General features: G+C 36.8%; 1 protein-coding gene across 3 annotated transcripts in view; it reads right to left on the reverse strand.

The window, feature by feature from the left end:
* Window positions 1–1,720: 1,720 nt before the first annotated feature.
* The window catches only part of shq1 (SHQ1, H/ACA ribonucleoprotein assembly factor), a 74,217-nt gene continuing 61,045 nt past the window's right edge, over window positions 1,721–14,892 (reverse strand). For 2 of the 3 annotated variants that reach the window (XM_087255831.1, XM_087255832.1), the window contains exon 12: window positions 4,396–5,208. In XM_087255831.1, the coding sequence (XP_087111957.1) occupies window positions 4,599–5,208 (610 nt within the window). In that variant the 3' untranslated portion in view covers window positions 4,396–4,598. 3 annotated transcript variants of the gene reach the window in all.

Here is a 14,892-nt window from a genome sequence, read left to right on the forward strand (position 1 = left end):
GTTTTGTGGTGCTGAGTTTCACCATATTAATTCTCAATGATGATTCAGATTTACTTTCATTTTTAAAGGTTTTGTGTTTGTTGTATGTTGTTGCTAGTTTCATAATCAAGGAACATGTTTCAGGGTTAATTACACACTTTCATGACGCTTTAGTTTTTGCTTTTTTGTTTCTGAATATATCCCTCAGCTGGTTAATCACCTTGAGATATTTTCATTTTTGTGCTGCTGGTCCGACTTAAGTAAATTAGTGTTTAAAAATGACCTTTTTGTTTAGGTCTGTTATGTGTTTCAGTTGTGAGAATGCAAATTAATTAAAACTGTAAAGCTGATTAACAGTGTATTCTCCATGCAGCACTCAAGTGACGCTATAAGGGAGCATTAAAAATTATGGTAACACTATTTTTGTTGGTCCATTTGACTATTAGTAGACTTTCAGCTTAATATCTGCTGATACTGCTCCTTTAACAGACATTTAACTGATTATAAGAAACTAAGCAAGTACATGTCAACTAACAGTCTACTTATAATCTAATAAGAATTAGTTAGCATGTAGATGCAATGTAATTAAAATTCACCAACTGGACCATCAAAATAAAGTGACCGAAATTATTTTCTGAAAAGTAACTTAAAAATTACTTTTAACAGTAATGCATTACTTTTTAGTGTAAGTAATTAATAAAGTAATTGAGTTACTTTTTAAATAAAGTAACTAGTTACTATTTTTTAGTAACTAGCACAATACAATACTGCTCACTATCTTTCTTTACTCTTAATGACAATTAGAAAGTTTTTTTTTTAAATGACTTTGCATGATTAATCTGAATTTAACCCATCAAATTTACAACTCAACCTCTCCGGAAAGCACATCTATTATTTTATATTAAATCATGTCAAGTGAGAGTTAATAATAAAGAATAACATGGAGGTTCACCTGTAATTACTATCCTCAATGTTACCATCAACAGACAATATGCAGTGTCTACGAAAATCTATAACAGGGATGGCCAACCCTGTTCCTGGAGAGCCACTGTCCTGCAGATTTCAGTTGCTACACATATCAAACACACCTGAACCAATTAATTAGGACCTGAACACCACATGATAATTACAGGCAGGTGTGTTTGATATGTGTAGCAACTGAAATCTGCAGGAAGGTAAATCTCCAGGAACAGGGTTGGCCACCCCTGATCTTTAAAGACAATTTTCGAATTTCAACAATTCAACAAAATTGACGAGTTACAATGTTGTTTTCTGACAGAAGTCAAAAACATTAAATCTCTCCTCATTCTTATTTCATGTTTTCATTAAAAACTTGTATGTAAAACATGGGAGTTTGCATGTTCTCCCTGCCTTCGCGTGGATTTCCTCTGGGTGCTCCGGTTTCCCCCACAGTCCAAAGACATGTGGTACAGGTGAATTGGGTAGGCTAAATTGTCCGTAGTGTATGAGTGTGTGTGTGAACGTGTGTGTGGATGTATCCCAGAGATGGGTTGTGGCTGGAAGGGCATCCACTGCGTAAAACCTTGCTGGATAAGTTGGCGGTTCATTCCGCTGTGGCGACCCCAGATTAATAAAGGGACTAAGCCGACAAGAAAATGAATGAATGAATGTAAAACATACAGTTTCAAGAAAACATGAAAGCATGGTGGTTTACCCCAGCCAATTCCATAAACACATCTGTTACTCAGACATTATCTGACAAAAAATACAAATAAGACTGTATGAATTCATATTAATTAGACATCTATTTACTAAATATAAACAATTAAAAACTGCAATGGTATTGTGTTGGTTGTTGCTGTTTAGCTGATAAATGTCCGTCAAGTCAGTTAAACTCTGCTTTCTGGAAGGATAGAGGTGGAATCTGTCCACCTTATCTCCTCAATTTCCACTTGCACATTACACAACCCCCATCTATCTGCCTGACAAGTGCTTCCCTGTTTATCTCGCCTCTCCATGCTATCGAACGGTTTTCACCACACTCCCCTATTCAGCACAGATCAATCATATCAATCACACGCACACAAAACAGCTAATCATGATCCTGCTAAACAAGAAATGATCTAATAATATACATTGAACAAAAAAAGTACAAAACAAAAATACAGAAAATTAGCATTGCAAATTCCTAACAATACATGTCTGTAGTTCTCCTGAGAGGCAAATGCTAACAGACATCAACGCAGTGCTGTAGCTAACATTTCCTGTTGATAAACTTGCAACGCCGCTTTATGTTTGTATTGCAATCATTAAACGACCACCTACTCCTCCTCCTCCTCGACTTCCAAGGAAATGACAGCGCTCAACCCAAACATGCTAATCTCACACTCATCAGAGCGGGGGACTGACATGCATTTCACCACAGACAGGAAACATGTAAATAACAGCAGCATCACAGACTGCACTAAGATCAGCTCGTACAGATTAACAACCCCGAGATCTCTCTCAAGTGCAACAGCAATAGAGAATTTGGCTTTGAATGATTTTTTTATTTCAAAAAGACAATGTATATCTAAACAAACTGCAGATCTGGCCTTTTGTTAAAGCCTTATTAAGTATTATCAGAACGCATACATTGTGGCTAGGCATGCTCCGATCGATCAGCCGAAAATCGGTATCGGCCGATAAGCACATTTAATGACTCGATTGGTACTCGCCAATCTGGCCGATCGTATGTGCGCTTCTGTATATTATACATGGCCTACAGCAGCTACAACACGCCAGGAGGTGAATGATGGGTGGGGGTGTGAGCAATCGAGGTGCTCACATCACAACAGCAAAAATATATACAGATGCGGTGCAACCAGTTTATAAATTCCATTGGCGTGACTTGCTGAGTGATGGTCTCTTTATTGCAAGTGCAACCATTGTATTTACCATGTTTTGAGCTGCTACATATACATATGTTACATATAACAGCTGAACGTTCTGTGTTTTTGACAATACAAGTTTGGCAATTTCTATTTGTCAATTCAAATAAAACTTAAAATGTATTTTTTTTAACATGAATAGTTAATAATATAACTTCTTGTACTACAGTTATTTATTGTATCTATTTATTGTATCTATTCATCTATTTACAATAAGTATTTATTGATCTTTTTCCAGATTGAGACATGTTTTTCTTTCATCATTTACAATGTTTCCGAAATGCATTATTTTAAGCATCTTTTATATCTGTATTATATTATTGTTACTAACTGTAGTGTTTTTGTATTTCTTTTAATACCTTCTTACACTTTTAAATACTTTAACACTTAATTTAATACTTACATTTTAACTTACTTTAATATTTATACATTAATACTTAAACACTATTATACTTATAGTAATAACAGAAGTAATATAAAAAATGTTAATCTAACTTTGTATAATAAATACAAAAAACCCTAATAATAGTATTAAAAAAACAAAACAGTAATAGTAGTAATAAAAAAAGTACTTTCATTATTGCTATCAACAAAAGCTGTGTAATTAATCGAAATCGAATCACAATCGTGATTTAAAACATTGTGACTAGGTAATTGCAGGAGGCTGTGATATGAAATATAAATGTATTATATAATTTCCCCCACCCAGAGCAAATTCATGACTGCTGTCTGCGTATGAAAGTCTAACTAGCCTATTGAGTAAACACACTTTGGTTCTGCCCAATCAGAATTGCGCAATCGAATGCGGAAAACTCACAATAAAACAAACAAACAGGAAAGTGCAGACAAGTGGGATGATGGCGTCTGCTGCTTTAGAAACATTAACAGACAAATTCATATCAAGAAAAACAGGACATCGATAATATGGGAATATTTTGGTTTCAAAGTCACAGACACCAAACAAAAACAGATCATTTGTAAGAGCTGTTGCAGAATTGTAGCCGCAGCATGAGAAAATATAACAACCAGCACCTAAAAAACACCACAGGCGGCTATATGAGGAGCGTGTTGCTAAAAAAAAATCAGCTTAAAGTATTGCCAGTGACGCTCAATCTAATAGCGAGCAACAGCAAAGTACAATTTCAGAGATGTTTGCAGCTGTTACACCATATGAAAATACATCACAAAGGCACCAAGAGACACCTAACGCCAGAACTCACTACTGTTTGCTCTAGAGAAAAATTTGTATAATTTTTGAATATTTATAAATAAATTTGAATAAATGTTTAGGTTAGTTAATATCTTTTCAGTTCCTTTTTTTAACTAACCCTCACTAAATTTTTAGCATTAAGAAGCTCCAATACAATATATTAAGCTAAAGCTTGACTACAAAAATAAAATCGCAAATGAAATCAAAATCACAATATCTGTTAATAATATTTTGCAATTAGATATTTCCCCAAATCACACAGATCTATGATCTAAACTACAAAAACTAAATGAAATTCATTGAACACAAATAACATTAAGTAATGCAAACATATTTAATATAAAACTATACAGAAATACAGTAAAAATGTACAGAAGACTCTTCAACAGCGCACACACACTGTGAAACGAGCATTTACAAGAGCGTCAAAAATAAAACCGTCACAATCCATAACATACATCCATCAAAGAGCTCTTTTGTAGATGTAAGAATATATCCGTAAAGCAATGATGTCCTTGCTATCCTCTTTCATCCACCACAGTAATCCGTAGGTCTCCATCATCATCATCCTCATCATCATCATCATCATCACTATCTAGTTCCTCAGTGTTTAGGATCCGCAACGGTTTCCTCTGAAGGCAGACATCGAGCAGCTCTTTACCGGTTGCTGCTTTGGTGGTGTCTCTTTCGCTCTCAGCTGCGTGTGGATGGTAATGCTCTCTCCTTCTCTCTCCCTCTCCCTCACTAGCAGAGCGTCTTTCCTGAGGCACGTCCTCCTCAATCGTCAGCTCCTCCTCCAGCCTCTTTCCCAGCTCCTCAATCAATCGTCCGTCGCCACGCTGGAGCTCCACACAAGAAGCTTCAGTCACGGCTTCTGCATGAGCTTTGAATGCTGTTTGCTTTTTTTCTGCAGCTTTTTCAGGACACTCTTCATCGCTGTCATCTTCATCATCGGAGTCACCACTGCTGCTTGAGGAGTCGTCGGTGTCGCTCTCGGTGTCTTTTTCTTCTTCCTCCTTCACTGCCAGTTCTGCAGCTTGTTCGATTATCTCCAGCTCCAGTTCTAGATGGTTCTTCTGGAGTTTGGCATTATTTAAGGGTTCGGCTAGTGCGAGCACATGCTTGGATCTGGTTGAGAAAAAAAAGAAACAATTTTTTTCTTGACTTCCGCATGTAAAAGGGATTGTCATTCCTACGAGTGGTTTGTGTTCCATATATATGCTCATTATACATTTCTAGTCACACTTCTCACTATATACAAACAATTAAGTACGTCTTTTACCTCAATGCACTCCTATTTTACTGCTTATTAATAGTTATTTAGGTATAGTTAGGTTTAGGCATTGAGTAAGAATAATATGATCATTTAGAATATGTGCTTTATAAGTATAAATATACAGCAAACATCTTCATATTAGGCAGGTAATAAGCTGCTAGTTAATAGTGAGAGTTGGTACTTTCAGAGGTAAAAATAAGTATTGAACATGTCACCATTTTCTCAGATAGAGCATTTCTAAAGGTGCTGTTGACTTGAAATTTTCACCAGATGTTGGTAACAACCAAATAAACTCATAAATGCAAAGAAAACAAATTTTTATAGTTTACAAATGAAGTTATGTGTAATTAAATGAAATGACGCAGGGACAAAGTATTGAACACATGAAGAAAAGGAGGTGTAGAAAGGCAATGAAAGCCCAGACAGAAGCTAAAATATCTCAGTAAATATTCAGCAACCCTCTGCCCTTCGCAAGTGTAAATAATATTCACTGCTTTAATCCAACACCTACATTAGCATTATGATGAAGATGAAACCAGAGTGGACATTTCAGCAAGACAATGATCCAAAACACAGCCAAGAAAACTCTTAAAGGGTTTCAGAAAAAAAAAATCAAGCTGTAGAATGGCCCAGCCAATCACATGATGTTAATCCAATAAAAAATACAAATTAAAGATTAGATTTGATATACTATAGACAGACTTGATAGACAGACACCCACAAAGATTTTTACACTAGAAGCCAGCTCCTTTAGAAATAATAATATTATTATTATTATTATTATTATTTTCCCAACTGTAAAAGAAAGTGTTAACAAATTTTTCTAAATACCAACACTATGCTATTCATGCATTAAACAAGTTTAAATACCTAGGGGCGGTGATATAGATCAAATTTTACTGCAGAGGGAAGCTTTTTATATTCCTGCATTATTTCATTTTATTACACATAAGTTGATTTGTAAACTAATTAGATTTGTTTTCTTTGCATTTATGGATATCTTTGGTTGTTAGCAACATCCGGGGAATCAACAGCATATTTAGAAATATGTTTTTTGAGAAAAATGGTGAAATGTTCAATACTTATTTCCCACGCTGTTTTTTGTTTTGTTTTGTTTCTGTTAGATTTGACTTGCGTATTTTTCTTATTTATTGGGCTGATTATTGTTTGTAGGTGTGATGTTTAGAGTTTGACTATATTTTGAGTTCTCCTGTGTATTTTGTAGGTTAAACGTTGCCCAAGTAAATTTGTCTTTTGAGAGCTAAAGTGGCAGAGCGCAGAGTTTTTTTTTTCTAAATTTCCTTCACAGAAACACAGAAGATCACAGAAACAGTTATTTAACACATTATGACACACACAAAAAAAATTTCAAACAAACACTAAAAATTACACATGAAGTTTCACTGAATTTTCATTTGTGGTTGCGCTAACCCTAAAAAAATTCATTTTCAGGCTGTGTTTTTGCGAACCAAAAGTCTGAGTCTGGCTGTTGAGTGAAATGTAGCAGAGAATATCTTAGTATTCAGTTCACAATACAGATGTCTCCATGGCTACTATAGGAAGAACTCTAGGACTTGAGTGCATGCTTATCAGCTGGTGGAGATCTCAATTTACAACAGACACTTCCCAAGCACGCAGTGACATAAACATTAACCAGGGAGAGTAAACAATTGGCTGATGAATCAACTGAAAGGCATATTCAAAGTGCCAATTTAAACAAAGAGAGAAGAGATAAGCAGAAAATCATTCATTCATTCATTTTCTTGTCGACTTAGTCCCTTTATTAATCCGGGGTCACCACAGCGTAATGAACCGCCAACTTATCTAGCAAGTTTTTACGCAGCGGATGCCCTTCTAGCCGCAACCCATCTCTGGAAACATCAACACACACATTTACACACACACTCATAAACTAAGGACAATTTAGCTTAGCCAATTCACCTGTACCACATGTCTTTGGACTGTGGGGGAAACCAGAGCCCCCGGAGGAAACCCACACGAAGGCAGGGACAACATGCGAACTCTACACAGAAACGCCAACTGAGCCGAGGTTCGAACCAGCGACCTTCTTGCTGTGAGGCGTCAGCACTACCTAATGCGCCACTGCCTCGGCCGAGCAGAAAATCAGAGCTTATTAATATTAATTAGGTAATGTAATGTGACGTTCGTTATATAATATTCTGGCAGTAGTCATTGTTGAAGTAAAAAATCAGGTAATAACAGGTCATAACAGTATTGCTGTTCACATGACTACAGATAGGATAGAGTGATAGACAAAAAAACAAGGTAGAGTGACAACGACCGACAGACTGTGACATTCAGTATGATAGAGTGACAGACAGAGCAATAGACACAGACAGACAGTTAGTGACACAAGAGTGATAGACTGATAGAGGAGCACTGACAATGACTGACAATTAGAACAACAGTAAAGTAACAGGCAGACACAGACAGACACGCAACACGACAATGAGAACAGACAGTTAGAGTGACAAACACAGAAGACACAGACAATAAGATGACAGACAGAGCAGAAGACTGATAGAGAAAAATAGACAGAATGAGTAAGACAGATATAGAAGCCAACAGAGAAATAATAAGAACAAAAGTGACAGACAGAGCGACAAACACAGAAGGTGGATAGAGTGATAGAGGCAGACAGAGTGAAAATCCTAAAGATAGAGTAACAGACAAAGTCACAGACAGAGCACAAGACTGACAGACTGATAGAGTGACAAACATAGAAGACTGATAGTGTGATAGAGAGAGACAGAGTGACAATTAGATCGATAGAGTGACAGACAGATAGAATGAACTATACAGACAGATAGAGCACAAGTGAGTGACAAACTGATAGAAAGACAGAAGTCAGATATTGTGAAAGAAACAGAGAGAGAGAGAGACAGAGTGGTGTAGACAGACATAGATAGATGATAGATAGATTCACACTTTGACTAAAAAGAAAAATAGACAGTCACAGACAGACAGACAGAAAGACAAATACAGACAGACAGACAGACGAACAAATACAAACAGACAGACAGACAGAACGAAAAATAAAGACAGATAGACAGACGGATGGATGGATGGATGGATGGATGGATGGATGGACGGACAGACAGACCGACAAATACAGACAGGTGGATGGATGGACGAACATACAGACAGACAGACAGACAGCCAGACAGAGCAACAAATACAGACAGACATGCAGCCAGACGGACAAACAGATAGCCAGAAAGATGGACAAATACAGACAAACATACAGACAGATGGACAGACAAACAAATGCATACATACAGAAAGACAAACAGACAGATAGGCAGACAGACAGACAGACTTACAGACAAACAGAGCAACAAATATGGACAGAACGACAAATACAGACAGACAGACAGACAGACAGATAAATTAACAGGCACTGACAGATAGATAGCTGAAATAACAGAGACAGAGTGACAGATAGATAAATAGACAGACATAACTGGCTAGAAACGTTTTTAATTAAATTGTACTGATCTTATGTAAATAATTTACAAATCTGCAATATTTAGAAAAGGCAAGCATTGGTTAACGTCTGGACAACAAAATAAAAACATCAATCTAAACTGCACTAATACCACATACCACCACATAGTTCCCCTGGGGATAAGCAATATGCAAAGCAGCCTGACAAATCTTCCCCGCAAAGAAAAAAAAAAACATTGCTACAATACACTCAATGCAAAGACCCCAGTACTACAAGGGGCCTCAAGGCATACATTATTCATGTAGCAAATGCGATCGGGTGCTGCCAAAACTCAAGTGGCCGCTATTCAGAGCAGTGAGCCGCTCGAATCCTTCATCGCCATGGTGATTAGCGAGCAGACGGGGGGGTCACACGCCCTGACGGTTTCGAGGTTGTGGTCATTCACAACACGGATAAAGCGTGCAAGTCTAAGCTGCCCTCCTCTATTGACGTGCGTCGCCATACTCTGTGCTTCAATTAACCCACCGCTGAGAACCAAGATGCCTCGTTATCACAGCACAGGGCTAATGATGGCCCGGACTGCCAGCGGACAGGGATTCCTGTATGAGAGCAGCGATACGCTCTCAGGAGGAAACTGTGTACATAACGCTTTAGTCACAAGTATGCTTGGCGCCTTCAGAAAGAGCTTATCTGAGATAAAGAGGCAGACTGTTTTATGTCAAGGAAAAGTCATGGTTAGACGGAGAGGAAAAACTGGTTCTACGCTTCTTTTTACAAGGTAAATGACACGTGTAATACACAAACAGGCCTTGAAGGTGCAATAAATTCTTTTTTGAAAATACCACGCATGAAAAGCCCTGTCAGTCCCATGCATACCACTGAAATAAATGTCTTGAAAAAAGTAAACAGCAGATCATAGGTTCTGTCAACAGCGGAAGAGTTGGCAGTGTAGTCGGAAGCTTAGCTAAACAGAAACTGCTTATTAATGATTTCAGCAAATCATCACTAAATGTCCTGGATCTACACTGCAGTTTAAAACATTGGGTCATTAAGCTTTATTTATATACACATGCATATTTTAATTAATCAGTAGCTACGTTTACATCCACTTATTTTTATGCGCATTTTGGATGAGAAAAAGATGCGCATAAACTATGATGGAAACACTTTTACTGAACAAATTTCAGTATGCGCATCAAATAATGCATGTGATGATAAAAATGTGTGTGAATGGATAAACCAGCAGGCTGAGCACATTGTAACATCTGAAAACAACATCTGAAATGGTGTTTTGGTAATTGTAAAATGCCTTAACACTTTCAGTATAGTGGTATAATATTATTAACTACCTCCAGATCTGTGTTCCCTGTCTCACGTCTTCAAATGCTACCATGCATTCATTGTTGGCCGGCATACTGTCTTCTTAGGCACAAGTAATTTATTAAATAAGTAAAAGATTCAGGCAGCTTCTCCTTCCACAGCAAATCCCAATTTTCCTTTTGATATTTGGTGCCAGTTAATCAGTATGTGACGATTTTGCTCGCTTTGACTCGTAGGATGGAAATGCTGCTATATTTGCACATCTTATAGGCAATATTCCAGTTTTGCATAGTTAACTCGCATTTTTGGGTGGAAACAATGAAGCAAAAAAACATGAGACGTAAATTTTTAATTCAAATTAATGTTGTTAACCTCCAGCCATCAAATAAAATCAATAACCAATCTTTGATTTTCCATAGTATTTTTTCCCCATAAAAATCAGCACAACTGGTTTCAAAATCGATACTAAGAAAAGTTTCTTTAGCACCAAATCAGCATATTAAAACGAGCTCTTAAGGATCCTTTGTCAGTAGCAATGTTTCCATCCAAAAATGCAAATTAAATGTATGCACATAATTGGAATATTGTATATAAGACGTGCAAATATAGCAGCATTTCTATCCAATAAGTCAAACAGAACAAAATCGTCACTTCCTAATTAACTGGCGCTGAACATCAAAACTAAAAACAGAATTTGATGAGGTGGGATCTTTTTCTTATTTAATAAACGACTAGTGTCTCAATCGACAATGCCGATATGCAATAAAAATGTGGTGGCGTCTGAATTCGAAAGACGCACAGCACAGAAGATCTTGACAATTCTCGAGGTCATTAATAATATATAAACACAAATACTGAAGGGGTTATGCCGTTTTAAAATGACTAAAAACAACATTTCAGATGTTTTACTATGTGCTCAACCTGCTGTCAATTCACTCACATTTTCATCATCATGTGAACTCTTACAACAAAATCAGACTTAAGTGGTTCCATCGTAGTGTATGCGCATCTTTTCTTATCAAATAAAAAGTTTATCCTACTCAGTTATGCACATGTTTTTTTATGCGCATTTTCAAAATTTATGCACATCTTGGTGTTTCCATCAACTGATTTTCTGTGCGAATAAAATATAAAAATAAAATATAAAAATATAATATAAAATATAAAAATAAAAATAGGTGGATGAAAAAAAAGCTATTGATCTTTCAAAGTGAATTACTTGCTGATAAGTAAAAAACTAAAAATCAGCTATTCATGTCAGTGAGTACAAACGACGTCTTTCATTTAATTGGAAAGAATTCCACTTTGCTCAAAATGACCGTGATCAATATAAAAGATGGATTAAACCACAAAATCTGTACTGTTCTACCTCTGAGAGCACAAACACAATCATTAGAAAAGCAAAGCACATTTAGCACTTTCCAAGACCTTCTGAGAAAAGACTAAAAATGGAATGGAATGAAACGAAACAGCTTAAGAATTTGAACCAACATACCAAGTTAAGGAAATTGCAAAAGCATGTAATAGGTGGAAAAAAGATTTGAACCGGCATAATGGGTCAAAGCTATTATGCATGTGAACATAATCAATTTACGATTTGTTCTTTTTTTCAACATCAAAGCATCTGCCATTAAAGATGTGAAATCATCTGACTGCAACAGTAAAGGAGCTTCAGTGTTTGAAACTAACATTATAATTTGCCCCTTGGAAATGACTTTCAGTAGCTTGCTATTAAATGCTTTTAGAAAACTTTGCAAGGGTATTTCAACCATTTAAATGATAGGAGTCTAACACTTGGAGGGCCAGAGACCTGCAGTTTCATTGCCACCCTGCTCTAATACACATACAAGTAGTTTCCAAAAAAGCTTGATGGTCTATTCAATTCATGTTGAAGTTAAACTCTCCAGGGCTGTGGCTCTCCTGAGTTTGACAACCCTGTAAAGGTCCCAGAGTGTATACATCTGAAAACGATATCTTCACACTTTCATGTGAACAGCCAATCCATATATTGATGTCATTATATTGGAACAATGATTGCCAAAGTCTCAGCTCTAGTCACACTCTGCTAAATCACAAATCAGCGACAACAACAGTGGATTACCTGTGTGTTTGTGCTGCTTGCCTTAAGTCATCTTACAAGTTTTTCTCTCTGTGAGAGAATTAGAGTGCCATAGACTGGTCTGGCATGCATACCACATTGGTTTTAGTCAGTTACATGAGTGCACAGAACTTTTTGAGATGAGGCAAAAAAAATAAATGAAAAATTGGATAAGGAAAATTTTGGTTTCTAGTGGATGTAGCCTAATTAATCAAAGTTTACCATAAATTCATAACAATTATGGAAGTTTGATGGTAGTGTGGCGCATGCATTTATACATGTAACAGAATTCCTGGGTTGTTTTTCCCCTTTAAGAAAGGAGTACGAGGAGTTTAATAAAGCGATCAGTTCACAATGTTTTCCATCCCATATTCGATGCCTCTTGTTTTCTTTTTGTTTTTTTTTTCCTCTTAATCACCTACATTTGGTGACCTCAATACTCTTGGACATTTCCAGAGTTTTTTTAAATGTGTGTTTACAAGATAATGGGCAACGCTGTCACTTTCAAGTTACCAGAGTTTTGGGAGCAGCAAGCCGTGGCATGGTTTGCACAGGCAGAGGCCCAGTTTGCGCTGCAAGACATCACTGCAGATGTATACAGAGATCCACTGAAACCACCGTACGATGAGCCATTCCGAGTTTTACAATCTACGAATAAGGCATTTAGGATTGATGTTGGGGGAGGTCAGAATGTGTTTCAATTGACCGCCTGAAACCAACTCACAAAGACCTGGATCAGCCAACTCAGCTGGTTTTGGCACTTTAGCGTTTATGTCCTATCTCCATCAAGCCAGCCAGAATTAGTTGCTCAAGATTCTTGACCTGAACGAGAGAGAGTCGAAGTATTCACCCTCCTGTTGTCTGGATGTGTCAATTTCTGTGAAATCTGGGGGGCTGGTGTGGCGCATATATTTATAAATGTGACAGAATAGTTTTACCTTTTAAGAAAGGTGTCTGAGGAGTCTGATAATCGCCTACAGTACATTCATTACATGAATCAAATCAAGTTCAAATTTAAAAGTACCAATAAATAATTGGCTATGCTAAAAGCACAACAAATGCCCTGAAAGTAGGGCTGAACAATATATCGTTTGAGGATTAATATCAAAGTGTGTATATAAAAAATATGATTAAATGCATATATATTTAAATAATTAAACAATGGTGACCATGTTGTTTTACATTTGATTGTTCAATTTCTATATATCAATAATGCTAGACTCCATGGAAAACCATAAAGCACAATTTATTTCACTGTTTTTTTTTTTTTTTTTGCTCTGTCATATTTATATAAGTTTGTAATTTATTTTCTTTAATGCAGATCCACTGCATAAAAAAAGACTTGATCAGCCCAGTTAAATTAACAAAACTTTTTCAAATAGAGCTATTCAAAACATCTGATAAAATGATATTCATATTGCAGCAAAACAAAATAATGCAATGTGAGATTTTTCTAATATCCTCAAAAAATAACAAAAACAAAACAACTTAGAAAAGGAAGGGAGGTCCATAAAACTATTAAGCACTTCCTGGAGTAATTTAGTTGGTTGAAGTCCTGCAGCAGCGACGGCGGCGCTTCAAACATACACCATACTCGTTTTCTCCCCGTGGGAAGTCATTATTGAGTTAGCATTGTAGAGGCTCGCTTGTTTTCTCCGTCTCTATCTCTCCCTCTCGTCCTTCACTTCTGCGGTGAGAGAATGCAAGCTTGCGGTGGAAACAAAGGCCCCTTTTGGGGCGAAGGATAATGTTGTACACAATTCAGTCATTACGATGGCACTGTTGTGGTTCGCCTTAATTAACCGAGAAGGGGCGGCTTTCAAGGTTGGGAGAAAGGGGAAATAAAAACAAGCCTGCCGCAACAAAGACACACTAGAGGCAGCTTGAGAAAATACTGGAGACCTTTATGTCTGGAGAGACGGGGGTGAACCTGCGGTGAATTACTAGTCTACTTCAAACAGAACTCTCGGGCTGTGTCTGCATTCAGCAGTCAAGATAAACAAATCAAGGACACACCAGGATTAAACATCCACCTTTTCAACAAGATAATCAGTTTTCAGGAAGATTTTAAATGCCATGACAACATATGAAACAGTATTTTTACAGATTTATGAAATCACTGCAACGACTGAGCTGCATAGGGCTGGGCGACATGACAAAACTCTCATTCAAACAACCCATATGCTGATAATGATAAATATCATGATTATTTTCATTCGGCTAGAATAAAAGCAGTTTTAGGGTCCTATCATAAGGCGCAAGACGTGTTTGGCGTCATTTGTTGCTATTTTCAGACCTGAGCAACTGTAATTTTCATCTTTTGCGCCACGCTGTTTAAAAAGAAAATCCTTTTGTGGTTGAGGTGTGTTAAGGTGCATTGTTGGCGCATTGCTATTATGAAATAGGCCTGAAATAGGCCGCGCTGTTGACCAACTGAAAGCAGGTCTAAAGTCCAGTGCAGAGCGTGTTAGTTATTCTCCTATGTAGGTAAAAAATGTGTACACATTGCTTAACACACAGAATGTACAGCAATACAGAAATATCTTCACATATTTGTTAATTAAAGAAGTAAAAGTTTACAAAAATTATTATTTTCAACATAAATATAAAAAACCACTGCCTCCATGCCTTTATCTCGGGGGGCTTTTA

The sequence above is a fragment of the Danio rerio genome, chromosome 6 (assembly GCF_052040795.2).
Source record: "Danio rerio strain M-AB ecotype USA chromosome 6, GRCz13ab, whole genome shotgun sequence".
Classification (NCBI taxonomy): Eukaryota; Metazoa; Chordata; class Actinopteri; order Cypriniformes; family Danionidae; genus Danio; species Danio rerio.